Consider the following 25,342-nt stretch of genomic DNA (forward strand, 5'->3'; position numbering starts at 1 on the left):
GTTCCCCCCCTTCCCTAAACTGTATTTGGGATCTTGTGTGCTCTGTTTTTGGTGGTTGTTACTAAAGATTGCTTGATGACCCTGCCCAGGCCTGGTGTCCTGCAGCCACCCCTGCTGCCGGGACGGCCCTGGGCAGGGTGGGGTGTGCGTGTCCATTTCTTTTGTTGAATGTCTTCCATATCATGTGTTTCCATAGCTATGATCCGTCCCTTGGCCTTAATTTTGGAATCTGGAGATTATATGCAAACATGTGTAAAGGCTTATGAATATGGATGACACTGGAATTTTATAAATTCTAAAATAAAACCCAAAACTGGATAACGTGTGCTAGAACTCATTTTATCATGCGGCGTGTCTTGTTTTGGTCCTGTGAGACCAGGGGTGTCTTCCACATGCTCTTGAGTGGTAGCTGGAGATCCACATAGTTCTAGTCTCTGGCGTGATTCTCCCAGGTGGCATGTGGGTGACGGATCAGTGCCCAGAGCAGCAAGGCGCTGGGGGGAAGCAGGCAGTGGGCTCTGAGCAGTGAGGGGAGCCAGCAAATCAAGTATGAAGCCACCTGCCCTGGGGGCTGGGAGGGCGATGGCAGGGAGCAGCTCCAGCTATTGGGACTGCAGTCAGTTGGCCTTGGGGGCCCCCAGCCAGCACCTGGGAGGTAAGGTGCATGAGCAGAGACCCAGGGTCACTGAGGGCACAGCTCCCTGGGCCAGGAAGCGGCAGGAGGTGAGCTGTGTGGCCTCTTGAGGGCAGTGAGCCTTTGATAGCTCTGGGGCCTCTGAGTCCCTGCCCTCCAGGTGGGACTGCCAACTTGAGGTGACCCCTGTGACCTCAGAGGGAGGGGACTGGTGAGGCCTGGCCAACTCCTGGCGTTGTAGGCTGTGGGCCCAGACTCTTCTCGGAGCCCAGGAAGCTGTTGTCCTTTGTTCCAGAGAGAGCCTGTGAGAGGGCGCAGGAGGGAGTGAATGGACTGACTGTGGTCTGTCACGTGCCAAGGCAGAGCGCCCGGACCAGGTGCCATGCCACTGGTGGATGAGGGCAGGGGACGCAGGAGGGCCGGGGGGTGGGGGAGGCGGGAGGCGCTCACCTCATTCTCAGCCAGCGCCTGCTTGGCCAGGTAGTATTCCCGCTTCACTTTGACCTCCACAGACTCGGGAATGTCGCGTACCAGGAGGTCGAGGACACGGCCAATGGAGAACACCACATGCTTGGGAGTGGGACAGGGGATGAGCAGAGGGGGAGGGCACCCACCCCTTGGTAGGACAGATACCTAGAGTGGCCCGAACAGGGCCCGCTGCGGGCACCTGCTCCCCAAGTGTGGGCTGAGCTGGAGAACAGGAGTGTAGCAGAGGAAGCCCCGGAGGAGGCAGAAGCCACAGCTACAGAGACCCGTCTCAGGTTCTGCGGCCCCGTGGAGCCTCCTGGACACACTGCAGTGCCCAGACACAGAGGCCAGGCAGGGAATGACCACTTCCAAGATGGGGAGAAGACGGTGCTCAGGAGAGCTGTGATGGGACCAGGTGATGGCGCGTCTACAACCCCATCCCCCCAACGCACGCACACCGCATGGTGAATCAGGCAAGGCATCCCGGGGCCGGGGGATCTGGGAACCTGGCTAACCTCAAACACAATGACGAAGGCCAGGCGGATGGCCAGAAGATTCCAGTAGGTCGGAGAATACTGCCCATCATCTCCCCTGAAAGCCTGGTACCTGCAGGAGACCCGGAAGTCAGCGTGGGCAGCTGGGGCGCCTGCTCCTGGGAGGTTGGGCCCCGCGTGCCTGAGGGCGCCTGAAGGAGGAAGCGTTCCTAAGCAGGGTCCTCTGACAGGACCTTTCGCTTTCAGTGCCCCCCTCCCCTGCAGCCTAAACTGGGCCCCGCGGTGGCAAATGTCCTATTGTCCAGGGGATGTGCTAATACGGCATAAATCTGTGCTTGAATGGCTGGCGTCACCCTCCTCGACACGGTGCAAATGCGCCATTCCGGGAGGCCGGCAGCGAGCTGTCCGCACCTGCGCCTGCCCGGCACAGCTCTCCCCGAGGAAGAGCCCGCTGCTTCCCGTCGGTCATCCCGCCGTCCTTTGACAGCGGCTTGTACTTCCGATAAGATGCGGCATTCCGTTTTGTGACATAAACTTACATGCTGCCCTCCATGGAAAACACTACCAGGGCCAACTTCGTAGGGTGAAAAAGATCTCGAATGTTAAACAGTAATTGAGGGGAAAACCATCGATGAATGCAATAAACTTTCAGTGGCTAAACCAGACACAACGGAAGAGGGACTGTGGGAACGTGGAGACAATTCTTTGAAATCACCCTGAATGCTCTGCAGAGAGCGAGAAGATGTAAAAAAAAAAAAACAAAAAAAAAACACAAAAATTCACCATGCCCTCGAGAGACATGAAGGGAAAACAGAGGTGCTCCAGCGTGGCAGGAGTTCCAGAAGCCGAGAATGCAGACAAGAGAAGCTCTATTTGAAACCACGAAATGGAGAGGTTTCCAGAACTAAAGAAAGACATCACCTTTTAGATGAAAAGCATATACTGAGTTTCAGTGAGAAACTTTTAAGTGGACTTGACCATGACAGAGACCTGTTAGTAAAACAAGTCAAGGAAAATGAGCAAAAAACGCTGTCATGCTACCGATGCTTCGTGCGAGAAGAGCCACGTCACAAGACAGTAATCGTCCCAAAGAGCCGAGGGAAACAGCTCAACCTAGAATTGTATGCCCGCCATTTGAAGGACAAAGAGATATTTCCCGACGTAAAAACCAGCCTGCGTCAGGGTTTGCAAACACGCCATTCCTGAAAATGCTGTTCCAGGGTTCACTTCAGCAAGAATAAAAATAAACTCAGAAGGAAGGCAATGCAGAAGGAACCGTAGCCACAGAAGCTGCTAAAATATACCAAATAGATGTGACTAACAAATGACTAAACGTGTTTTTATTTCTTAATGGTAAAAACTAAAACTCTAACAATAAGGTGCAGTGCTGGGTGCTCAGCTGGCTGTGAAGTGTGTGAAGATCCTTGTCACATGCAGGGAAAGGAGACCAGCGAATCCCTACGGCCTTGGTTAGGGACGTTTATAGAGTTAAAAATGCTACAATTGTAAGTGTAACCTCCACGATAATAAAAATGGACACTATCAGTTCCAAATGAGCATGAAGAAGAAAAGAGAATACTTCTACTTATCCACCAGAAAACAAGAGAAATAAAGAAAACGAAACGAACAGGAAAAGCATCCTAAGAAGAGGTCACAAATACAAACTTATTTGCAACTCAAGAGAACCTCAAAACACATAAAGCAAGAGGTGACAGGACGACAGGGGGAAGCCGACAGCTACATTCCTGCAGAGTCCCGCTTAGAAAATCTGAACAGTAAGACTAAGAAGCTTTACCTCCTAAGGACATAGCGAGCCTTGCTCCAAAACACCAGATTCGAGTTCACTTGAAACAGCCAAAATCCACTGAGCAGGTCGTAAAGGAAAACTCAACAAACGGGAGAAATTTGCAACATCTGGACTCTTCAGGTTCTCTGAGCTCCAAGCAATGACCCCAGAATCAATGATTTTTTAAAAGTAGAAAAACAAAAACTCCGCGTTGGGGAGCTTACCCTCAATCGCTCGTGGGTAAGGAGGTGACAACTGCAGTGATGAAATCCTCAGAAGGACAGAGGTGTTACCCGTGAAATGAAGCGTTTACGGGGTGGGTTCAAGTAAGATTACATAAATTCGTTTTTTAAAACCCAAGAAACACAAAACAAATGAGTTAAGTGTGTCAAGTCCAGAAGATTGATTAAGAGGAGAAATAAAAATTCTATCTGAAAAAATGAGGTCATAACTACCAAAACGGAAGAGCTTAAGAAAAATCTAAGACAATATGATGAACAGGTTTGTGTCAGCACATTTTAAAAAGGTAGCTGAAATAGTTTTCTGTAAATAAAACTGGCAAAACGTCCTTGAGAAGCCTCTGCCCCTGAGCGGGCTGGGACTGGGACGCACAGGGACCTTCCCCAGGGCGTGGTGCCGGAGGGGGCCCGGAGGCCGGAGCCGCAGGGCCGGGGTCCGGGAGCCACCGCCCTGCCCCAGGCACCGCCCCCCAGCCCCGGCGCCCCGCCCCGGCCGCGCCCCCAGCCCCGGCGCCCCGCCCCCGGCCCCACCTGCACGTGCGGTTGTGCGCGGACGCGAAGGCGGGCGGGGCGCGCGCCAGCGTGAAGTTGACGAAGCCGTGGAGGTCGCGGGCGCGGGTCCAGCGGTAGTAGGCACGCGGCAGGAAGTCGGACGTGAAGGCCAGCAGGAAGGCCTGGGCGGGGCGAAGGGTCAGCGCGAGCCCGTCTGCGCGGCCCCGGCGCCCGCCCCGCCCCGCCCGCCCGCGCGCTCACGTTGCTGACGACCGCCAGGTGCGCGATGCCCGCCAGGATGTGGGACCAGATGCCGATGTCCTGCGCGCGCTCGGCCACCGGGCGCCGGTGCTGGCAGACGAACTTGCGCGCGTCCAGGCGGACCTCCACCCAGTTGTTGAGCAGCGCGAAGAGCGGCGCGAGCGGGCACGCGGCCACGAAGATGGTGACGAAGCCGAACTGCAGCACTGCGGACGGGGGCGGTCACCGCCGGGACCCCCACCTGCGGCCGCCACTGCCCTCCCGGAAGCCTTTGACAGCCACCCCCGCCCCTGGGGACGCTCGGGCCAGCACCTGCTGCTCCTGCCCTTGCCCCTCGGATAGACTGAGCTCCAGAGACCCCTCCCCCAGGAAGCCTCCTCTGACCGCTCACAGGGCGTGGCTGGCGTTTCTGCCGGGCTTGGGTCTCCCTGTGCCCCCCGAGGTCAGGGACTCTGCAGCTCTCCTCCCCAGTGCTCAGACACCCTGTTGGGCTCATGCAGCGGCGGAAGCAGGAGACTGCTTTTGATTTGGGGGCTGGCTTCTCCATTCACCCCTCTCAGGGGAGCTTTAGGGAATGGATTTTTTTTTAAGTAATGTCTACACCCAACATGGGGCTCGAACTCACAACCCTGAGATCAAGAGTTGTATGCTTGTCCGACTGAGCCGGGCAGGGACCCTGGGAATGGCTTCTTGAAAGCGATTTCTGAGTCTTATGTGAGCATATGAAGGGGAGCATGGGGTCCCATTTCTTGTCTGGTGGAGTAGGGACACACGAGGTCAACCCCACTCACGTACCATGAAAAAGCATGTGTCTCCCTCAAGAACTGTCCTACTCCCTATTATCCGTAGAACAATGGATAGTAACAATCTATGACCCTTTCTGCTTTGGGTACTGGAGAGCTCAGGGCGTTGGGTTTGGTTCAGGCGCTGCACCTGAGACGATGACTGGGCGTGATCGATTCCCCTCCTTTATCTCTGAGTAAGACCCCGGACTTGCAGGGACGAGGACCTTAGTAGACACAGACCTTGCCCTCCCAAAGTGCTTCAGCCTGCATGGGGAATGAGCCACAGGCACGGGGGCCGCCTGACTAGGGCACAGTGGAGTCCAGCAAAGAGTGTGGGCATCGAGATGATCTCTGGGGAAAATCACCTCCTAGGTGTAGCCGCGTCTTGTGCAGGCCCTTGTCCCCACCCCCAGGGCCCGTCTCCCATGCACTCTGCTTCTCTTCTCACTCCTGCCACATGGCTCTGGCCCATGCTTGCTGGCACCCCACCCAAGGCCCCCAGGCCCTCTTCTGAACCCCTGTGCCGGCAGTGCTGCCCCTTCCCATCCTTGGCCATCCTTTCACGGGCACTCCTCTCTCCAGCCCCCGCAGTCTCCTTTCTGGAATCTTGGCGGGCCTGGCTCCACCAGGGATCCTGTCGCCACAGGCCAATGAACACAGATGCCCATCCCTGCCCACAGTGCTGGCCGAGGCCGTAGTCACTAACATGGCTCCTACCCATTTCCAGGTACTCTTCAAACAGGCCCTCACAGGGCAGAAGCTCGTAGTCGGCCTCCCAGGGCGCCTGGCCAGCTGCGTCAGAAGGCCGAGCCTTCCTCTTCTTGGAGCGCAGACGGGACTTCTGCCACCAGCCCTGTAGCTTCCTGGAGGTCAAAACACCCGGGGAAATGGGCCTGTTCTTCCAGGCTGGGCCCTGCGTGCTCCACAGTTCCAGGGCTGCAGGGGGGATGGGTCTGGGGCCATAGGGAGGGCAGGGGCGAAGCCTCTGCAGCACAGACTAGCGGAGAGCATCTACACCTCAGGGGTGGGGGGCATCCCCTCCCCCGCTCCCCGCAGCGTCCTCTGGAAAATCAGCATTGCTCACGGAAGCTTTCTGGGGGAATGGGCTCCTCCTGGGAACTGCAAAGCAGGTGCCAAGAGCTATGTCAAGGTTGGGAGGGGGCAAAGGAGGGCAGTTGCTGTGCCGGGGGGGGGGGCACATGTGTGTCGCTCCACCGTATTTGGGGTTGGGGGGACATGTACGCCTGTGGCTTTGCCATACCGCCACTTGTCCAGGCCCTGTCCCCGCCAGGTGCTGAGCTACGCCCTGCCCTTGTAATCTTGAGTTCCGCTTCCCTGCACCAACTGTGCGGAGAAGCGAGGCTGTGCCCAGAGGGGGGCGTGGGTTGGTCAAGGTCCCACAGCTACGTTTCATGGCGCCCCAGGAGAGCCAAGCTGGGAGCTGCTAGGGAGGGGAGATCGGGTGTGCAGGGGGGATGGGAGGGTGTGCATCTTGGCTGCAGCCTGCTAGGGGGCCCAGTTCCCTTAAGGTGGGCCACAGTGGTGCCAGTGGTGGTGGCACTGGGGAGATGGGAGGCACCTGAAGCCTGGGGCCTCCGTGCTCCTCGCTGGTGCTGCCCTGGAGGCTGGGGTTGATGAGGAATGCCCCGGCCCGGCCAGAGTGGGCTGCAGAGAGATGGGCCAGCCTGGGCAGGGGTGGGCCCGGGAAGCCAGGACTCCCCTGACACAAGAGCTGGCCCCAGGGCAAGAGACCTTAAGGAAGCCCAAGCAGCAACCGCACGGGGTGGGGTGTCACAGAGCCCCTGGGGCAGATGGCTGGGGGCAGGCCCTCCCACTCGCCTGCAGCTGAGGCCTTGAGGTCCAGGAGGCACCGGACCCACCTTCCCTCCACCTCTACTTCCAGGCTGGACTGGGAGCTGCTGCCCCAGACACCCCTAGGTCCCACGGTCCCTGGTCGCTGCCCGGGCAGGGCGGGGTTGACTCACGGGACGAGGATCTCCTGCACGTTGTTGATGACCTGCTTGCCCACCATGATGACCAGGAGCTCCTGCGCCAGCTCAATGAGGCAGCCTCCGGCCGCGCACTACAGCAGCGGGGTTTCCGGTCAGCTCGGGGGAGGGACAGGCCTCACACCCACCTTCTGGACACCTGAAGGTGGCCCCCTGCCATGCTGACACCTCCCTTTCAGACATGCCACGACACATTGAGGACTGCAGAGACCCTCCCTCCCTCCCTTGACCTCACCCAAGCCCCCCAGAGACTCCCAGACTGTGCAGAAGGATGATGGGGGTGCTGCTGTATGGCACCCCAGATTTCCTTTGGGGACCCACGCAGGGTTATGTGGGGCTGACCCTAGCCTGTGGCTCCAAGGAGGACTCAGGCCCCCCTAATTGGTGACCCGAGTTAAGTGACAGTTGGGCTGGGACTTTTAAAGGAGCTCCTGAGACAGCATGCCTTGCACAGGGGTACTGAGTCAGGGGGTGTTGGGCCAACTTCAGGCATCTTCCTCACCAGGTAAGGGGAACCTGCCTGAGGGCACAGCCAATGCTGGGGAAAACAGTGCAATGTTGTTTAAACCCCTGGATCCAGCCATACCTGACCCCACAGGGCCGGGAATGTTTTCAATACCAGAGCCAGTGACACTCCCTTTTTTGCTTAAGTCAGTTTGAGTTAGCAACTTCTTCCACTGGTCACTGAACGCTGCTTAACTGATAGAGTATGTCACGCACAGTCATGCCCCTGAGTTGGGGTCCCAGTGGCCCTGTCCCTGAGAAGCCCCTCCCATCTCATGTGAAACTGGCCCCTCTGCAGTCAGCAATCGGGTTGGGTCACAGCCCAGACCTGTGGGAAGGAAGGAGACCTTCTCCTCGGAAAGGAGAAGAGGTGATGAGCCCAGCGGGAGCTGTGAGAACCCCGTGCATGTCCCCCGACCTGGCACAGTGGCCTTTGGGGACTGCTCCAGGCACAGCCCTCACACTGCCCCTGGGCTCGGGCACGCCTGGCCTTCCACAGCTGAGGAACCCCATGCACAACGGCCGTTTGGGGGGCGTTTTCCACAATGCCCCAGAGGGTCCAGGGCAGAGCTGGGCCCAGGGGCTCATGGCAGTGACTCCCTCACTCAACTACTTATAGGCACCCCCTTTCCGCCTGCTCCCCAGCCCCTCACATGCTTCCTGGGGTGACACCCAGAACAATTACTTGCACCCAAGTCTTTATCTTGGGGTCTTCTTGGGGGACCCACACGACAGCGATCCTGCAAGTTGTTTAACTTCCACTTTGTGAGAAAGCCTGGCTCTCACGGCAGCTTGTGCTAACGGGGCTGGGGCCAGCTGTGGGGAGAAGCCAGGGCCGCCCTGGCCACTGGCACCTAGCCCTTGAAGGTTGCCAGCCTCTGCACCCCACTCCCCTACGGTGGCTCAGGTCCATCACCGGGGCAGGAACCTGGCTCAGGTGTGCATCAGGCCACGCGGAAACGGGGGACACGGGTAGGACACGTGGGCCTGGGGGTGGAAGTGGTGTGAGTCCCGCGGGGCTCTGGTGACTCAGGAGGCACGCCTCGGGGTCTCCACGTCCACTGGTGGGTGCTGGCCTCCCCACACACTCACCTCCTCGTTGCGGACCCCAAACAAGGTGTGATAGTTGCCCGGGTATCCCACAAACCTGGAGGAGAATTGAGTCCCAAGGCCAGGAGTGAGGAGGGGCTGCTGCCCTTCCCCCTGCCAGGCCCCGTGGAGGAAGCACGAGGCGGACCCTGAAGCCCGGTTTGCTGGGTGAACCCAGCCAGGGCTCCTGTGCCAACCGCCCCCCTTCCCCAGGCATCTGGACGGCACCCCAGTGCCCACCCACGAGGGTGACCACGGGGAGAGCCATGGCCAGGGGGAGCGGCGCTGACCTGCCCTTGAAGAAGGCGATATAGATGGGCGAGGAGTAGAAGTTGACAAACTGGAAGATGAACACCTTGAGGGTAAAGGCGTCCTCGAACTGGGTCTGGGTGCGGTGCATTTCTGCAGCACAAGGGGCCTCGCTCAGTCCCCGCACCTGAGGCTGCCTCACCCAGCCAGGGCGGTGGAGGTGCCGGAGAGGGGGATAAACGGGGGAGTTGAAGGGGACAACCGTGTCCAGAAAAGGGGGACAACACAGCCCACTTTTGCAGGGAGACCCTGGGCTGCTCCTCCAGGGCCCTGCCACTGCTGTCCCCCCACCTGGAGCCTCTGCCTGGGACACCCGCCCCCCACGCTGAGGGCCACCCCACCCTCGCTTTCTCTGCAGCACTCCGTCCCCCCCCCTCCATGGGCACTGAGCTCTCTGTCCCTCTCCCAGACCAGGCTGGTAGCAGACAGGAATCTGTGGAAGGACTGTCCGGTTCATTTGCATTTGCCTCAGGAAATGCGGGGCAGGGAAAGGAGGGGGAGAGGCTGGTAGAGAGGGCGCCGGAGAGGGGCAGGAAGAGCAGAGGCACAGCTCAGCTGTGGGGGTCTCTGGCTCCCCCCCGCCCCCCGCTGAGGCCCAGCTCTCTGCTACATAAATTGCCCCGGGGAGGGTCCGACATGGCCCACCTGTGCCTCACTCATACATAAGGACCCAGCAGATGGGAGAGAAAGTCATGTTCTGGTCTCCAGGGCTGGGCAGGTCCCAGGGTCAGGGCCCAGAAGCCTGGGCCACTCACCCCATCTGGTCAGGATGTGAGCTAGGGCCACGTAGATCTTGGAGAGGATGAGGATGAAGACCAGGTTCACCACCGACCCTGTGAAGCTGGCGATGCGCGAGGCCTGATGGGAATCGGTGGTCAGAGTGGAGTGGGGGATGGGTGGTCCAGCGCCTTCCACCCACCAGCTGGGCAGGTGGGGGCTCACCCAGGCTGCGAGGAGGGTGTTGTCCGACCTGGACACGAGGATGGCCATGATGGCCCGGTACAGGATGATGGACACAAGGCACATGACGACCACGGCCACCTGTGGGACAGCCAGATGCATGAGCCCCCATGCAGTGGCCTGACACCGCTGTGCCCTCTAGACCAGGCTGTGCTCTGTGCCCCTTCCTGGTGGAGGGCAGAGTGGGGGAGGGCGGGGAGGAACGTCATTAGGAATAGAGGGTGGGCCTCATCTGGGTGTTGAGGGGCCGCTGTGCATTGTTCTTGGACCCCCACCCTGCCCCTGCACCAACCAAACATTGGGAATTGCTAACATCTTGGAAGGGGAGGGAGGGTGGTCCCATCAGGAAGCCCTTTGGCTTCCAAGGCAGGGTGTGGTGGAGCCCTGTGCGGGGACCCCACCCCCCATCCTGTGCTTGAAGGATGCCCCAGGCCTGCCTCCACGGGGAAACATTCCCAGAGCCCCTGTCTGGCCCACACCCTCCTCTTGCACCCTGGACCCCCTGGCTTGGCCCCAGGCTTGGCCCCCTCTCTGGAGCCCAGGCACCCAGGGGCCTTTCTGGGGGTTGTGAGAGTCTTGGGGTCACGGAGGAGGCATCGGGCTCCCGGCTCCCAGGGGAGAAGTGGTGACAAAGGTGCCCCACATGGTCAGGAGGATGAAGACTTGACGGGGACGGAAGGCCAGGGCAGCAGGCATCCCTCACCATCATCAGGACCACCACGGAGCCCGCCAGCACTCGGCGCACACGGCTCCTCTCCGGGAAGTAGGGCTCGTCCTCACCAGTGATGGGGTTCAGGGCCGTCATGGGGGCCGAGGCGGCAAACTGGGGCCGAGGCCTCTCCTGGAAGGGAGCCAGGGTTCAGCAGCGGCCCGCACCCACGGGGAGAGTGGCCACTGCCTGGGGCCCCACCTCGATGTCCTCGTAGTCGGAGCAGCCCCAGCGGTAGGCCAGCGAGGCACTCTTACGCTTCCAGTACTCGAGGAACAGCACGGCCCACAGCGCCATGAACACGCTGAAGAAGACGGTGCCTCCGTGGTCGAAGAGCCGGCCAGCCTGCGGGGTGGGGCGGGGCGGGGTGTCTCCGGCTTGCTTGTGACTTGGCGCCCCGTGATTCCCAGGGAGTTTCCCTTTGGGAATGGCAATGCCTCTCCTAGGGCTGCGCGTCACGGTACTTGGAAGCAGGTGGCTGGGGAGGGGTGCTGCCCCAGGGTGGCCCGCAGCCAGAGGCTCACCGCACCCGACAGATGATTAGGGGATGAGACGTGGGACCGTCAGAGCTGGTGAGATTTTCGGACTCAGAGTTCATGCTGTAATGGGCTGAGACTTCGGGGATGTTGGATGGGGGTGAATGTGCTTGGCACATGGGATGGACATGAAATTTGGGGGGCCAGAGGGTGGACTGTAGTGGACTGAATTGTGGGCCCCAAAGGAGATCTCCGGCTGGAATCACGGAATGTAACCGGGTTTGGAGTAAGGCCTTTGCGCACGTAGCTAAGGTAAGGACCTCCAGATGGCAGCACCTGGATGGGGCCCTAAGCCCCATGACAGATCCTTACGCAAGCAGGGGGAACAGAGCCGCACACTGGAAAGGCCAGGGAAGGTGGGGGCAGAGGTTGGAGGGACACAAGCCAGCAGACACCAAAGACACCGGCGGCGCCCGCGCACTAGGAGAGCGGCGTGGAACAGCTTCTGCAGAAGAAGCCCCACGGCACCCCATCCTGGACTTGTGGCCTCCAGGACTGTGAGAAAACAGGGTTTTGTTGTCTTAAGCCCCTCGGTTATGATCATTTGTGACAGCAGCCCTAGGAAGCCGGTTCAGATGGGGTCCCAGAGGCGTGTCAAAGTGTGTCTGGTCTGAAGGTCCATCCTGGGCACCAGGTCTCCAGGCCCACGTGTGGGGAATGCAGGCAAGGCCACGAGGCCACTGTTCCCATGGAAAAGGGGACGTGCCCAGGCAGTGTGCGGGGCTCCGGGACTGCAACGTGCCTCCTGCCTCCTGCTCAGTCTCTCCCTGAGAGTTTCAGGGCTTGCCTGCCTTGGCAGGTCTCCCTGTTAACCTTGGCTGGTTATGCATAACAACAACGAGAAGAGAGCCAAAGCACGGACACCGACCAGGTGGGAATATTGCTACGGAGGTTAGATAGCTCACAGGGGCAAGAGGGTGTCTGCCTTCAGTGGTGTGGGGCTGGGGTTCTAGACGGGACAGGACCAGAAGCCAGGGGAGCTGTCTTCCTCACCTGACCCACTCGGCTCCGTACCTGGACCAGGGTGCACGCGCTGGAGAGCAGCCAGAACGGGCAGTCGAGGCACAGCGGGCACATCTCAAAGCTTTCCTCGCTATTGCACAGCTCCTGCCTTTGGGGCACAGGGGCGGGTTGCAGGAGCCATGGGGCGGCCCCCCATCAGTCCCATACCTCACCCTCTCCCTTTCCACCACGGCAGGCTCAGCATTTCTTTTTAAAAAGTAGTTTTAGACTACATGCAATGATAATTTTGGGGTTAACTTTTTGAAGTTTTAGCTCCATAATGAAGTAAAAACCAAGCCCATTTACTTATAAGAAACACTTATTCTATTATAAGAAGCAAGGTGAATACCAATAAAATTAGCCCAGGAGCCTGCCTCTCCAGCTGTGTCAGCCTGGGAGCCTACCTGTCCAGCTGTGTCAGCCTGGGAGCCTACCTGTCCAGCTGTGTCAGCCTTCCAACCAGGTCTACAGGAGGGCAGGGATGTGCTCGGTGCTCACCTCCGTCCCCAGCTTTGCACAGGGCCTGGCTCCTGTGGGTCCCCCAACCATACACACCCCCTCCAGAGCCACAGGGCAAGTGCTGGGAGCTGAGAGGAGAGGGCACTTACGTGGGTATGTCTGAGAACACCAGGAAGCAGCCCACCAGGAACACCAGAGTGCCCACTGCCGCTGCCGGCAGGAGCCAGCCTGTGTAGAACCCTGCAGGGGCAGCACCAGGGTTGGCCATCGGGACCGGGTGGAGGAAGTCTGGGAGTCAGCTCAGTGCCCCGTGGGCCTGTGTAGCCAGCGCTGAGCTAAGCACTGGGTGGGGGTCTGCTCAGCCACGCTTGTCCCTCGGGCACCCCCATCCGGCCAGCAGAACCTCAGACCTTCTGGGAGGAAGCCAGCAAGGAATGGTGCTCAGGCACCGTTCCCCTGGCAGCTCTGAACCAGCTCCACTCCTGGCCTCTGCCCCCCCTACCATTGACTTTGGCCCCCGACCCCCCAGGGCTCCTGGACATCCCTTTCCTAAGTCCCATTTGCCTCTACCCACTGCGCCCGGGATGGACGTCCCGTCCCTGGGAGGCACACAGCCCACTGCGTTCCAACCCGCGAGACAGATGGGGGTCCAGTCTGGATGCTTCCCTGCCCCCGCAGCCCACCCCACCATAGCCAGGTCCCTCAGTTACCCCTAATCTCTCCAGCGGACACCCCACAGCCTCCCATGGGTCTAGCCCAGCCCCCGGCCTGGTGTCCTGCCTCCAGGCCCAGCCTGCATCAGCCAGAGTGACGCCTGGTCTGGAAGCCCGATGAAGAGCCTGTCCTCCTGCCCTTTGCGGCCCTCCAGCCTGGCTTCGCTGTCCCCTGGCCCTTGCTTCTCCTGGCCCCGAGAGGGAGCCTCGGGGTCCTCACACATAGGCTGCCCCCGCCCTATCTGGGTCCACAGTGGCTGTGGGTGGCCTCTCCTGTGTCACCCATGGCTGGTGCGCTCATGAGGGCAGGGTCCCTGCAAGTGCACAGCACCCCAGCATGGCCAGCCTTCTGAGCACAGGCCCGAAGGACTGCTCAGGCCCAGGCAGGAGAGCACCCTGCTGTGTTTGGGGATGAGAAAGGACTTCAGAAGGGGAGGGGATGGTTCTGCACCGGGGCTGGGGCCAAAGCGGGCCTGTGAGGGGAGCAGGGAGTCCCAGGCTGCCCAGGGCAGAAGGTCATTCCGAAGGTGCCAGCCTGCCTGGGCCCCCGGGCAAGGGTGACCTCCGCCGTTCGGGAGTCCTGCAGTGGTTCAGGGCTTCACAGGCCACAGCTCGTGGGTTGGGGACACTGGGGGCTGAGTCAAGAGGGGCTCTACCTGCAGAAGGGGGTTCCCAGTCCCTCCCTAGGGCGTGAGGAGGGCCCCAGAAGGGCCACAGGTATATTACGGGGGGCTGACAGTGGCTGGGTGGGGGTAGGGCTGGGAGTCAGGAAGCATCTTCCTTGGGGGGTCAGCGTGGCTCCCCTCTGGGGGGGCATGGGTTAGCAGCCTGAAGACCGAGTTGGGGGTGCGGTGGTTGGGAGGGGCAGCGGGGCAGCACTCACCGAGCCAGGCGAAGTAGAGGGCCACCTTCTCCCCGAAGTACCTGCGGACGTGGTCTAGAGGCTGGTACTTGTTCCACTTGCGCCAGCGAGCCCAGAACTGGAACAGGACCTGCCTTTGGGTGAGGCCCGGGGCCTGCGGGCCCTCTGGGGGCGTCCGGAACGGGCCCTGTGGACAAGAAGCCTCCCTGGGGAGAGCCTGGCTGGCCTGGGCGACACTACTGCACCCTCCCCGAGGTGTGGGAGCCGAGTGCTGCTCGAGGGACGGAAGGGTGACATTGGGGGACCAGGGAGCCATGAAGACCTCTCCGAACAAGGGGCATCTGAGTGGAACCCCTCAGCCAAGGCTCCTGGGGTCCAAGACCAGGGCAGGGAAGGTGGGGCCAGAGCGGGTGGGGCCGGCTGTGCCTCCCAGAGAATGACAGCGCCGTCAGCGGTTGGGGAGGGGGCACCGGGTATTCCCACCCATGTCCCCACGGTCATGCAGTGGTGGGTACAGGCCTGCCCTGCCTCACCACCCCTTTGCGCAGCTCTGAGGACTCACGGTGGGTCCTGTGCACGAGGGCCCAGACCCACATAGTGGGCATTTTGTCAAGGACACTGGTCAGGCTGACAGGTGCCCCTCCCCCGTACTGCCCTCTTTACCTGGCTTCGTGAGGGGCACGGGAGACCCCACTGTCTTCCCCAAGATGGAAACTGCCCAGGGAGAGAGCCACCGGGCCGGTCACATGGCAAGGAGGGTGGCATCGGGCCACCCACGGCTTCAGACAGGCCACTGTGTGGCCTGATGCCACCCTAGGTGTGCTGCGGATCCCAGAGAGACCGCCCAACTGACCACGGCTGCCTAGCACGGAGGGCAGGCCCTGGGGTCCTGCTTGGCCAGGAACTCACCCTCACACCCCAACAACCAACCCTCTGGTCTCACATCATGCAGGGGGAAGGCCGCGCTGAAGACGCTCTCTGCCAGCAGCTGGTCGATCCCGCACAGCCCTTTCTTCTCGTGGCCGTATGGGGTCTTGGCCAGGATGGCAAACAGCTGCGCCGCCTGGCCCACTCAGCTCCTGGTTGAGCCCTCTGCTGACAGTGACCGTACTGCACGGGCCCAGCTCTCGCTCCTGCGGCCCCACGCACCACGATCCCACCTTAGAAACGCTGACACCTTGGCCAGAGTCACCGGACTCACAGGACGCAAGGCCGGATCTGAACCCAGGCCCTGGCCCCTGCACAGCCTGCTCCCAGCCCATACTCTGGGCAGGAGTCAGCCTCCATCTGGATGCCTGCGTCAGGGGTGGGCACTGCCCCTGCCCCGGGTAGCCCACAAGCCCACTGTGCCCTTCGGTGGTCAGCAGGGAGCTCTCCCGGGCAGGCCTGTCCTCCTGTCTTTCCCCACCACAGGCATTGGAACGGGCCTCGCAGAACAGCCTGTCTGAGGGATGCTGTGGGTCCACTCTGGCCCTCGGTCCCCTTCCCTACCAACCAGCAGGACCCACGCCCACCTGGGCCCTGGGGGTCCTGGAGGGGTGCTGAGCAGGGTCTCTACAGTGCAGTGAGCCAGGGGCAGCCTGGAAGCCTCCAACCCCCAGCCCTGAGGGGCCCCCAGTGCTCTGATCACAGGAGAGCCTTCCTGTGTCCATGGAGGCCTCTGTCCCCAGCTCGGGGCCACAGCGGGGACCCCCACTCACAATTTGATGCCTCTTGGTGCTGGTGAAGAAGGTGTCTTGGTTGTCACTCCCGAGGAACCTGTGGGGTGTGGAAGTTCAGAGCTCCAGCACCTGCAGGGGCACACGCATGGGTGTGCACGTGGGAAGGGCACACTCGAGGCCTCATCTCACACCATCGACTCCTTTCTGGAGGCAGGAAGTCACAGTAGGTTCTCTAGACAGCCCAGAGACCCCTCCACACAGGCTGGGCAGAGGGCAAGGCAGTGGGGGAGTCTTCCACGTGTCCCCCCGGCTCTGAGCACGGGATCAACGGCCTCGTGGGTGGTGTCTGGAGGTGGCCTGTGTGGACGGACGATGGACCCCAGGATCTTGGGAAGTCCCCCAGGCCTGGAAGGAGGTGTTCAGCCTGGGCAGTGAGACTCCCTGGGGGTCCTCAGTGCTGGTCACCGACACCGGTCCCCATCACCCCCGGCACTAGCCTTGTCTGCAGGCTGGGGCTGTTCCATGCACATGGACGGGGCCCCCCTCGGTGTCCGCCTCGGAAGCGAGGCACCTGGCCCGAAGACCCTGACCACCCACCACAGAGCTGAGGCTGAGCAGGAAACAGACCTGAGTGTCCGGCCAGGTTTGGGGGATGTTTGTCCCCCAGCACACCCTGACTAATGCAGACCACGTGGCCCACTTGAGAGCATGTCCCCTGTTGGAAGCTCCAGGGAGGGAGAGCCGGGGAGGGGGCGCCATGTTTGAGCTCACTCAGCCCCTGAGCCTCGCGTGGACGCATTCGGCCAGTTCTCTGCGGCGGGAGAGGCTGTCCGGCCGGGCTCGGCGGGGGCCCCAGTCTCACCTTGACAGCTTGCTCGCTTTGAACTGGCAGGAGTAATACTCGGGGGGCACGTCAGGCACGTCCTCCTGCAGGATGTTGGGGATACCCAGCCACGCGAGCAGGCCCGCCGACCAGTTGGAGGCCTGGTTGGGCAGCTCCTGGAAGGCATCGTCACCTGGCTCCCACTCTCGAGTGGATGCGGACACCGAGGCTGAGTCCACGCCGTGGGGCGGGGGTGTGAGGGTGTGCCGAGTGGGCAGCAGGTGAAGGGCTCCAGCAGAGGGAGCCCACCTGCCATCCCCTGCCATCCCCCGCCCTGCTGCGGACCCTGTGGGGAGAGACCAGGCCAGCCCCCGCCCCTCTCGGCCTAGGGCCTCAGGGCTGCTTTGCTGGTCAATTTGAGGCCCAGAGCTCCTCCAGGCAGGAAGAGACAAGAGGGCGGCCACGCCTTTGTCCACCCTCGCACCACGATGGTCAGAGGGAGCCGGTACAGTGGGCGGCACAGCGGCCCCCGGGCAGGTCACCTGAGGTCAGCTGGCAGGCTGGGCCTGGCCCTCAGTGGGTGGCCGGGGGAGGGGTGGTCTGGGCCTGGAGAAGGGACACACTCCCTGGCTGCCCACTTGGGGCAAAGATGGGGGTGGGAGGGGCCCTCAAGGACACTGAGTGGGGCGCCTCCAGGGTGGTCGGTGCTGTGGGGGACCCCGGGCCCACGCGGTACCTGCAGGGGCAGCTTCAGGCGCAGGTCCTCCGCGTAGTAGCAGAGCACGGCCCAGGGGGCGCTGAGGAGGAAGTAGTGCACGGCGCCCGCCTCGTCCTGGACGTCGTGCTGCGGGGACCAAGGGCTCCGTGAGAGCCTGCGGGGTGCGTGCGGGGTTCACGTGTGTGTGTGTGTGTGTGTGTGTGTGTGTCCATTCCCACTCCTGGAGAAGACAGATGTCTCTGTAGCCGTGGTAACGGCGCCCCAGCTGTCGGATGAATGGCACGTGCTAGTGCGAGCACGCCGCCGACGCCAAGCAGGCCGTGAGCATGGCCGCCGGGAGGCCAGCCCATCGGACGGACACCCCCCCCCCGGGACCAGCGTGACCCCACGGGCTGCTTGCTGAGACCGCCCGCCCCGCCCCACTCTTCTGACTTAGGGAGGCAGTCGAGTCAGCGTTTGGTTTGCAGACAGTGAAAGACGGTCTTGGCCTTTGACAAGTCACGGGACATCCGTGTTATGTGTGGACATGTGGAAGTGTGCACACGTGTGTAAGTGGGCATGACTCTTGACATGTGTGTGCATGTGGGCAGACGTGTGGCAGGCGCTCCTGGAGCCCTGAGATGGGGACTTGCAGCGCCTCTGCCCCATGTATGCAGGTTTCCAAAATTCCTGCCTAGTCCGGTGGCTGCCAGGCCTCGCCGCCACAGCAGCCTGGCTTCCCTAGATGCGCATGCCCAGGCCCGCGGCCGAGGGAGCAGACACACCGACGCGGACCCACTCGGCGCTTCCGGCACCCGCAGCCGGTCGTGCTGTGTGCCCACAACTGCCCTCTAGCCTGCCCCTGCTGTCCCCCGTGCTGGTCCCCCGCGGCCTCCACGAAAGGGAAGCTGCCCAGCTGGACGAAGCTTCTGCCAACTCAGGTGGCCATGCTGAGGAGCTTTTTCCACAACAAAGGGGCGGCATCTTTTCAACCCACCCACCAGACTGCCAAGTGGATCCAAACTCGAAGGGGAGGGGTGTTGGCTCTGGAGCCTGATCCCCTGGCTCCGGCCCCGGGGAGGCGCGTCAGGGGCGGGGAAGGCGAGCACAGTACACAGCTTTCCCCGCGAGGACCACTCATGAAGGGGCTGCATCCACACGGGGAGCTGAGTGGGGATGGTGGCCCGGCAGCGGCCGCCCCGCCCGCAGGGGTGCGTCTCAGAGCCTCGACTGGGAGCTTGCTCGATTGAGTTCAAACAAAACCAAGCTGCGTTGTTCGCAACATCGAGTTGGAGCTGAGACGATAAAGACACGTGAAAACGCGAGGAACGTCCAGTCCAGGACTGGCTTACTCTGCACAGGGAGAGGACACCTGACGGCAGGGACTGTTCCCGGGGCCAGGGAGGGCGGTGGGAAGGGTGGGCGGAGGACACACAGGGCGAGGCCTCAGGGACGAGGCGACGTGAGGGGTGTGGGGCGTGCAGCGAGATGGACGAGGCCTCAGGGCCACATCCCCCACCGGCCAGAGCCCCGCGCGGCCGCACACGCTCTGCTGCGGCTGGATGTGCGCTCAGTGGGGCCACTGTGACAGAGGACACAGTCCGGGCAAGGGGCTGCTTTAGCTGCTGAGCTCTGTACACGCACACTGCCGTCAGCACAAGGGTTACGCCTGGGCACACTGATGCGGACAACCCGGGATGTGGTTCTGAGCTTTCAGGTGGGTCTGAAGGGCTCTGGCTCCCAGGAGTGCCTGGCTGTGCGAGCGTGCGTGTCACGCTGGCCTGTGGTCAGTGGTTCCACAGCCACGGGGAGCTCGCCGAGGGGTGGGGCACCCAGCAGGACTTTGGTGCTTGGTTTGTTCCGGGGCTCTGGACCCCATGCCCTCGGGCCTAGTCGGGAAGGTCATGGTGCATCGAACAGATGCAGAGCCCACCACTGACCCCAGGTACCTGGTCCACACATAGCCCAGCTGCACGGAGGTTATCCAGAAAGGTCTCTCTCGAGGCCGCGTGTGTGTCTGTCTTGTCCCGGGTGGCGCTGTCCTGCTGCTGACCCAGCCTCAGGTCTTCCTCCCAAACAAGGACAAAGTCTGCTAGGAACCAACAGGGACAGAAGCCAGGGCTGGCATCCCAGCTGGGACGCTCAGCTTCCTGGTGGGAAGAAGGAGCCAAGCTCTCAGACACTTGACCTTTGCTCTGTGTCTCCCTCCCAGCCCTCGCTCTGGTCCTGGTCAGGGCTGGGTGGGCTCCAGGAGGGCACCCGCTGGTGGGAGGGGCTGCAGAGGGGCTGGGGCTTGTTCCTGAGAATGCTCTGCGGCTCCCGGCTCTGCACCGCTCACAGGGGCCTTTAAGGACTCTGAGTGCAAGGCGCCATCAGAATTCCCTCCCTGCCATAGGGAACTGTGAAGGCTGGACAAAATGTGGGAAGCCCCTGCTTTTCTGACATGTGCAAGAAGGAATCAACACACCACAAGGAGTAAATAAATAGGTAAATAGCAAAGTAAAACTATTTCTACTTACAGATGACATGATCTTATATTTAGAGAATCCAAAGGAATTGACAACGAAATTATTAGAACTAATAACAGGCTTGGCAAAGTTGTGGACACAAGATCAGCATACGGAAATCAGCTGGGTTTCTATACACTAGTGATAAAGAAGCTTACAATGAAATAAGGAAACCGCTTCTATCTATAGCAGCACCACAAATAAAATATTGACAGGCAAATTTAACAAAAACTGTGCAAGACTCAATACTTTGAAAACCACCAAACATTGTTAAAATAACTTGAGGAAAATGAGCATGAATCAGAAGATGATTATTATAACGATAGCATTGCTCCTGGAATTAATGTATAGATTCAACACAATCCTATCAAAATCCCAGCTGCTTTTTTGTGGGGTTTGTGTGTGTGTGTTTTCAGAATATGACACGTCTAAAATTCATTTGGAAATACAGGAGACCCAGGATGAAAAAAACAATGTTGAAAAAGAAGAACAAAATTGTAGGACTCACACTTTTTGACTTCAAAACGTAACATGAAGATAGAATAACCAAGACAGTGTGGTACTGGTAGAAGGATAGGCATACGATCAATGAAACGTACTTAAGATTCTGAAAATAAACCCATATATTTATGGTTAATCCATTTTTTTGGTTTTTATTTTTATTTTTTTTACAAAGGGGCACTACAGTTCAATAGGAAAAAAATAGTGTTTTCAGCAAATGGTGAGAGGACAAGTGAATATCCAGATTGAAAAGAATGAATGTGGACCCCTACCTCACACCATACACAAAGTGAAATTACGGTCTTAAGATAAAGATCGTAGACCTAAGTGTAAGAACCAGAATGATACAGCTCTCAGGAGGAAACAGTTGTACGTCTTCATGACCTGGTTTAGGCCATGATGTCTTAGATATGACACCAAGAGCTTAGCAGGAAGACAGAGACTGAGGGACTTCGTCACAACTAAAAAGCTACATGCTTCAAAAGCACCACCAAGAAAGTGAAAAGTAACTCAGAGAGTGGGAGAAAATATTAGCAAATCACATATCTCATAAGGAACCTGTATCTAATATATATAAAGAACTTTTTCAACTCAACACTACAAAGACGAATAGCCCGGTTTAAACATGGGCAAAGATTTTGAGTAGACGTTTTTCTGCCGAAGACAGACAAGTGGCCAACAAGCCGGTGAAGAGATGCTGGGTATCGTCAGCCACGAGGGACTCACAGATCAAAACCACAGCGAGATGCCACTCGGTCCTCACTAGGAGGACTCATCAAGGCAGAGAGCAGGACCGCTCGGGGTGACGCGCAGAAACCGTGGCGTTTATGAAGTGGTAATGGTCACTCTGGAACGCACAGCTGGGCGGTTTCTCGAGAGTGTTCAACACCGAGTCGCCATGTGACGCTGCTGTCCCTCAGTGCCCTCAAAGGCATATGCCCCAGAAAAGAAACACGTCCCCATGAGATCTGGGGCACGAATGTTCACTGCTGCTGTGTTATTCACGTGAGCCACGGAATGGGAGCCTCCAGAATACCCATCACCTGCGCTTTCGGGGAGACAGCCGCAAGTGGGGTTGCCGGCTCACCGGGCGGCTCTAGGTCTCACTTTCAGGAGCTGCCGCCCTGTTCCCCGCAGCGGCTGCACTGGCTGCCGTTCCCGCCAGCAACGCCTGAGGGTTCCAGCTTCCTCACGTCCTTGCTGACACTTGTTATTTTCTGCTTTATTTTATTATTTTTAATAGTCGCTGTCCTGATGGGTGTGAGGTGAGGGTGTCTGCTCTCTGGGGCTTGGGGGGCGGCAGGAGGTGGGGGCGGCGAGGCCCTGGGGGAGGGGTGGGCTTGCCTTCTTCTGGAGATGGGAGCAGGAGAGAGGTGGGCGGCCTCGGCCCCCCGGGAGCCCCTCCAGCCCCGCCCCCTCAGGAGGGACCCCCCCCCCCAGGCAGATCCAGCTCCCCAGCCGTGTCCTGCTCACCGCCAGGCCCTCACCACAACCCGCGCATAGCATGGACACCAGGGCTGGTGCAGGAGATAGTGCTGGGTGGGGGAGGGGCGGCCTGTTCCCGGGGATGGTGACCGGCCACCACCCATGGACATCCCATCTGGGTCTCCACCCCCAGGACTAACATGGGCACGGCTGTCAGACACTGGGAGGGGCTCACCTATTTGGGGCTTGGAAGGGCTCCCCACCCTGTGGGCGGCCTCCTGCTGTCCGTTCAGCTGGAAGGAAAGGAAGAGGCGTGGCTGCATTCTGACCCCGATGACTCCTTCACATTCTGCCACCCCCCAACCTCAGCCCCCCCAGGGACACAGAAGGACGAGCAGAGGACACAGCCACCATGTGGGGGCAGACCAATTCCCAGACGCAGGCACGTCCAGCGCTGAGGCCAGCCTCATGCCCCTCGGCCTCCCGAAGGCCACATGGGCCTCCAAGCACCTGGCTGGGCTGTGGGCAAGGGTCAGGCTTGTAGGTGGCATGGGCAGGACCCAGGGGTGCCCACAACTGAGGGCCTCCAGAGGCTGGAGGAGAGCCAGACAGCCCCCGAAGTGGCTCTGCACACAGGCTAGAGGCGGTCACGAGGCCCAGAGGGTGGGATCACTTGGGCTTTCTAGAAGGTCCAGGTGACCCCCGGGAAGGTAACAAAACACCGTGGACACAGCTGACGTCCTCATCCCTCCTCTGGGGCAGGGGCTGTCGGGGTTTGCCCCCTCCCAGGCCACGTCCATGCTTTGCACACGTCAGAACACGGCATTTTAAGGAGCATTTCTGTGTTTAAGCTTCAGGACATGATATGCATACCTCTAGCTTTCCTTCACGCCGGTGGGACCTGGCCTGTCCCTGGCTGCGCCCGGCCTCTCGCCTAGCCTGTCCCGGGGGCTGTCTGCACGTCCCTAGGGCCGGTGAGCTCGGTGGTGACCTGGGAGCCTCCCCCTTCCTGTCACCAGGGCAGCTCGAGGGCATCGGGTGAGGGCAGTGGGAAGACACCACGGCCACGGTTGCTGAGTCCGCGCCCACTGGGGGCCCCAACTGGGGCCGTTATCTTCCGGGACTCTGAGTCTCACCGGGGGGTGGGGGCTCAGGCCCGGGCAGGGAGAGACCCCCTAAATCCACTGTGGACTGCGGGCCTGGGTCCCAGGGAGGGGAGGCGAGAGGCTGCCTCCTGAGCTTTACCTCAGAGGTGTTGGCTGTGCTCCCGTACGAGTCGCCATTCTCGGCCCCGGGGGCCATGTCGATCAGGATGGTACTGTCCTCCTCCTGGGCCTGTTTCCGCAGCATCCCGCTCCTGCAGCCACAGCACCAGGCAGGCACGTGAGACGTGGTCCCCGTACTGCCACGCAGCCCACGTGAACCCACTTCGCTGGGGAGGGCACAGGCTGGAGCAACAGCCAGGGTGGGTGCCAAGCCGAGCTGTCCCACCTGGAAGCACAGGACGGGCCCCTCCGTGGGCCTCCAGCTCCAGGAGCCGACCAAGGAGAAGGAAGGAGGGTTTGGGAGGCTTGGCCCAGCAGCGGTCTGTCTGTCTACCTGTCCAGTGTGTGCCTACCTCCCTCTCAGTCCTGCCTGGGGTGGCGGGGCCTGAGGGGGCGCAGAGGGGTGGGCTCAGAGACCCCCTCTTCTCTCTGCCCCTCTCCCCCCGGAGGAGCAGATGGTACTCTTTAATAGAGACGAGGCGCCATCAGGGAGGCTGATCTGGCCATGCTGACCCTGCGTCCTCCCCACCTGGCCTCTGGGTACCTCTGTGGGGAGGTCAGGCGCCACTGTTCGGTTGACAGGTTGGCAAAGTGGGGCAAAGAGCAAGAGGAGCCCTGTGGCCCGCAAGGGGGGTTTTGGGAGGAGGCTGGCCGTCTGCCCCAGCACCGGCGATGAGGACCGTCAGCAGCCGAGGAGGTTGGGAGGGCGGAGGGTGGAGAAGCCACAGGAGGCGGGAGGGATGGCTCATTGAGGCCAGAGAGCCCGAGCCCCAGAGACGCAAGGGTGTGAGCCTGCAGCCCCTGACTGTCCTCCAGGGTCCAGACGGCCCAGAGCCCCGGCGTCATGACACGGTCCCTCGTACAGCCCAGTGTGGGCCCTGGGGGCATTTCTGGAGGAACATTCTCAAGAATTCGAAGCCGCTGGCCGCCTTCGGGGCTGCCGAACACCCCTGCTGTGGTGAGCGGTGGGGGGGACAGGGGCGGGGCGGTGTCCCCTCTGAGCGCTCTGTGCAGAGGGGATGGGGACAGAGGATGCCCGAGCCACAAGGGCCACAGAAGGGATCTGCTCCATGGTGGGCCCACTGGACAGGTGGGAAAACGGAGGATCCCTAGGGCTGGAGGTGCCCTGCCCAAAGGCACCCTGAGCACCTGGCCTTTCTCACCACCCCCCCACCCCCGCCAGGGCCAGGCAGGCCTCGAGGGCGCCAGGGTGAACCTTGGAGCTTCTAGCTGCAGTTCAGGGCACTTGGAGCCCCGATGGGCTGAGGGTGCTCACCCAGCCTCCCAGGAGTCCATCTCCCCACCTCCCACCCCAGGGCCCTTGCATCACAGAACGGGTTCCCACCTGGCACGGCGGCTTCCGGAAGAGGCCTCCAAGGTCGTGGACAACCTTCCAGCATGAGCCTGGTCTGGTCCAGACCCGTAGGCAGAGAACTGGGAGGGACCGTGTCCTTGCGGCCCTGCCCAGGTGGGGATGGCCACTCACAAGTCCTCACCTTGCCTGGCAAATGGGCAGGAGAGGGGACTGGCATAGCCGGCTGGCCAGGGGCAAGGTCTCCCAGCTCCTGGAACAGGATCTGCCTTTGTTTGAGAAGGGGGTGTGGGGCTCTGGGTCTGCAAACAGAGGCAGCCCATTTTCCTAGAGCCTTTCCACGTCCCACATGCAAATGCCACGGTCCTCCCAGCAAAGGACACCACTCATCCTTCTCCCCTGATTTACTTAGGGATGTCAGCTGTCAGCTGCTGCTGTGGAAGGTTTGGGAGAGGTGGCATCGGGCAGGGGCAGCCGCAGCGGGGCTGGCCGCCACTCCACCTGCTGGGCCACCTGCCCGGAGACACTGAGGGCCCGGGCTGCACAGCCAGCTCTGCCACTTCCTGGGTGTGACCCCAGGGTCCATCTGTGAAAGGGGGTGCAGCCTCACTGCAGGGCGGAGGGTCCCAGCCCTCCCGGTCCCTCTTGGGCCCAGAAGCCCACTCCGTCCTCCCCACAGCGCTGCTCTCTTGGGGCCCTCTTGGGCGAATCCCTGGAGTCGCACTGTCGTCCTGGCTGCATCTCTGACCCCCAGCCCCCTCCCAGGGAGACCCTGCTCAGAGGGTCGGGGCCCGGCCACCCGGGATACCCTGAGCCAAAGGTTCCACACTGAGCTCTCTG

At 60.7% G+C, this 25,342-nt stretch overlaps 1 protein-coding gene across 1 annotated transcript; it reads right to left on the reverse strand.

Annotated features, from left to right (window-relative positions):
• Window positions 1-133: 133 nt before the first annotated feature.
• On the reverse strand, window positions 134-23,282 carry ANO7 (anoctamin 7). Its single transcript, XM_040638067.1, has 23 exons — window positions 23,171-23,282; window positions 22,161-22,218; window positions 19,442-19,584; window positions 17,532-17,639; window positions 16,835-16,971; window positions 16,012-16,069; window positions 15,255-15,365; window positions 14,333-14,498; window positions 12,886-12,976; window positions 12,290-12,386; window positions 10,941-11,084; window positions 10,734-10,871; window positions 10,013-10,111; window positions 9,826-9,928; window positions 9,052-9,163; window positions 8,765-8,819; window positions 7,145-7,242; window positions 5,877-6,022; window positions 4,375-4,580; window positions 4,153-4,295; window positions 1,618-1,708; window positions 1,085-1,204; window positions 134-936 (listed from the first exon to the last, which is right to left on the reverse strand). Exons 1-23 carry the CDS (start codon window positions 23,273-23,275, stop codon window positions 829-831), a joined length of 2,637 nt encoding a protein of 878 aa, XP_040494001.1. The 5' UTR covers window positions 23,276-23,282; the 3' UTR covers window positions 134-828.
• Between the last annotated feature and the right edge of the window lie 2,060 nt (window positions 23,283-25,342).

Source organism: Ursus maritimus, unplaced genomic scaffold, assembly GCF_017311325.1.
Source record: "Ursus maritimus isolate PB19 unplaced genomic scaffold, ASM1731132v1 scaffold_1, whole genome shotgun sequence".
In the NCBI taxonomy this organism is placed as follows: Eukaryota; Metazoa; Chordata; class Mammalia; order Carnivora; family Ursidae; genus Ursus; species Ursus maritimus.

Coding starts and splice junctions, on each gene's coding strand:
- ANO7 (XM_040638067.1), bottom strand. CDS start 23,275: ATGCTGCGGAAACAGGCCCAGGAGGAGGACAGTACCATCCTGATCGAC. Junction 12,977..14,332: donor CCTCTACTTCGCCTGGCTCG/GTGAGTGCTGCC, acceptor CTGCCCCTGCAG/GGTTCTACACAGGCTGGCTC. Junction 11,085..12,289: donor GCGCGTGCACCCTGGTCCAG/GTACGGAGCCGA, acceptor CCCACCCCGCAG/GCTGGCCGGCTCTTCGACCA.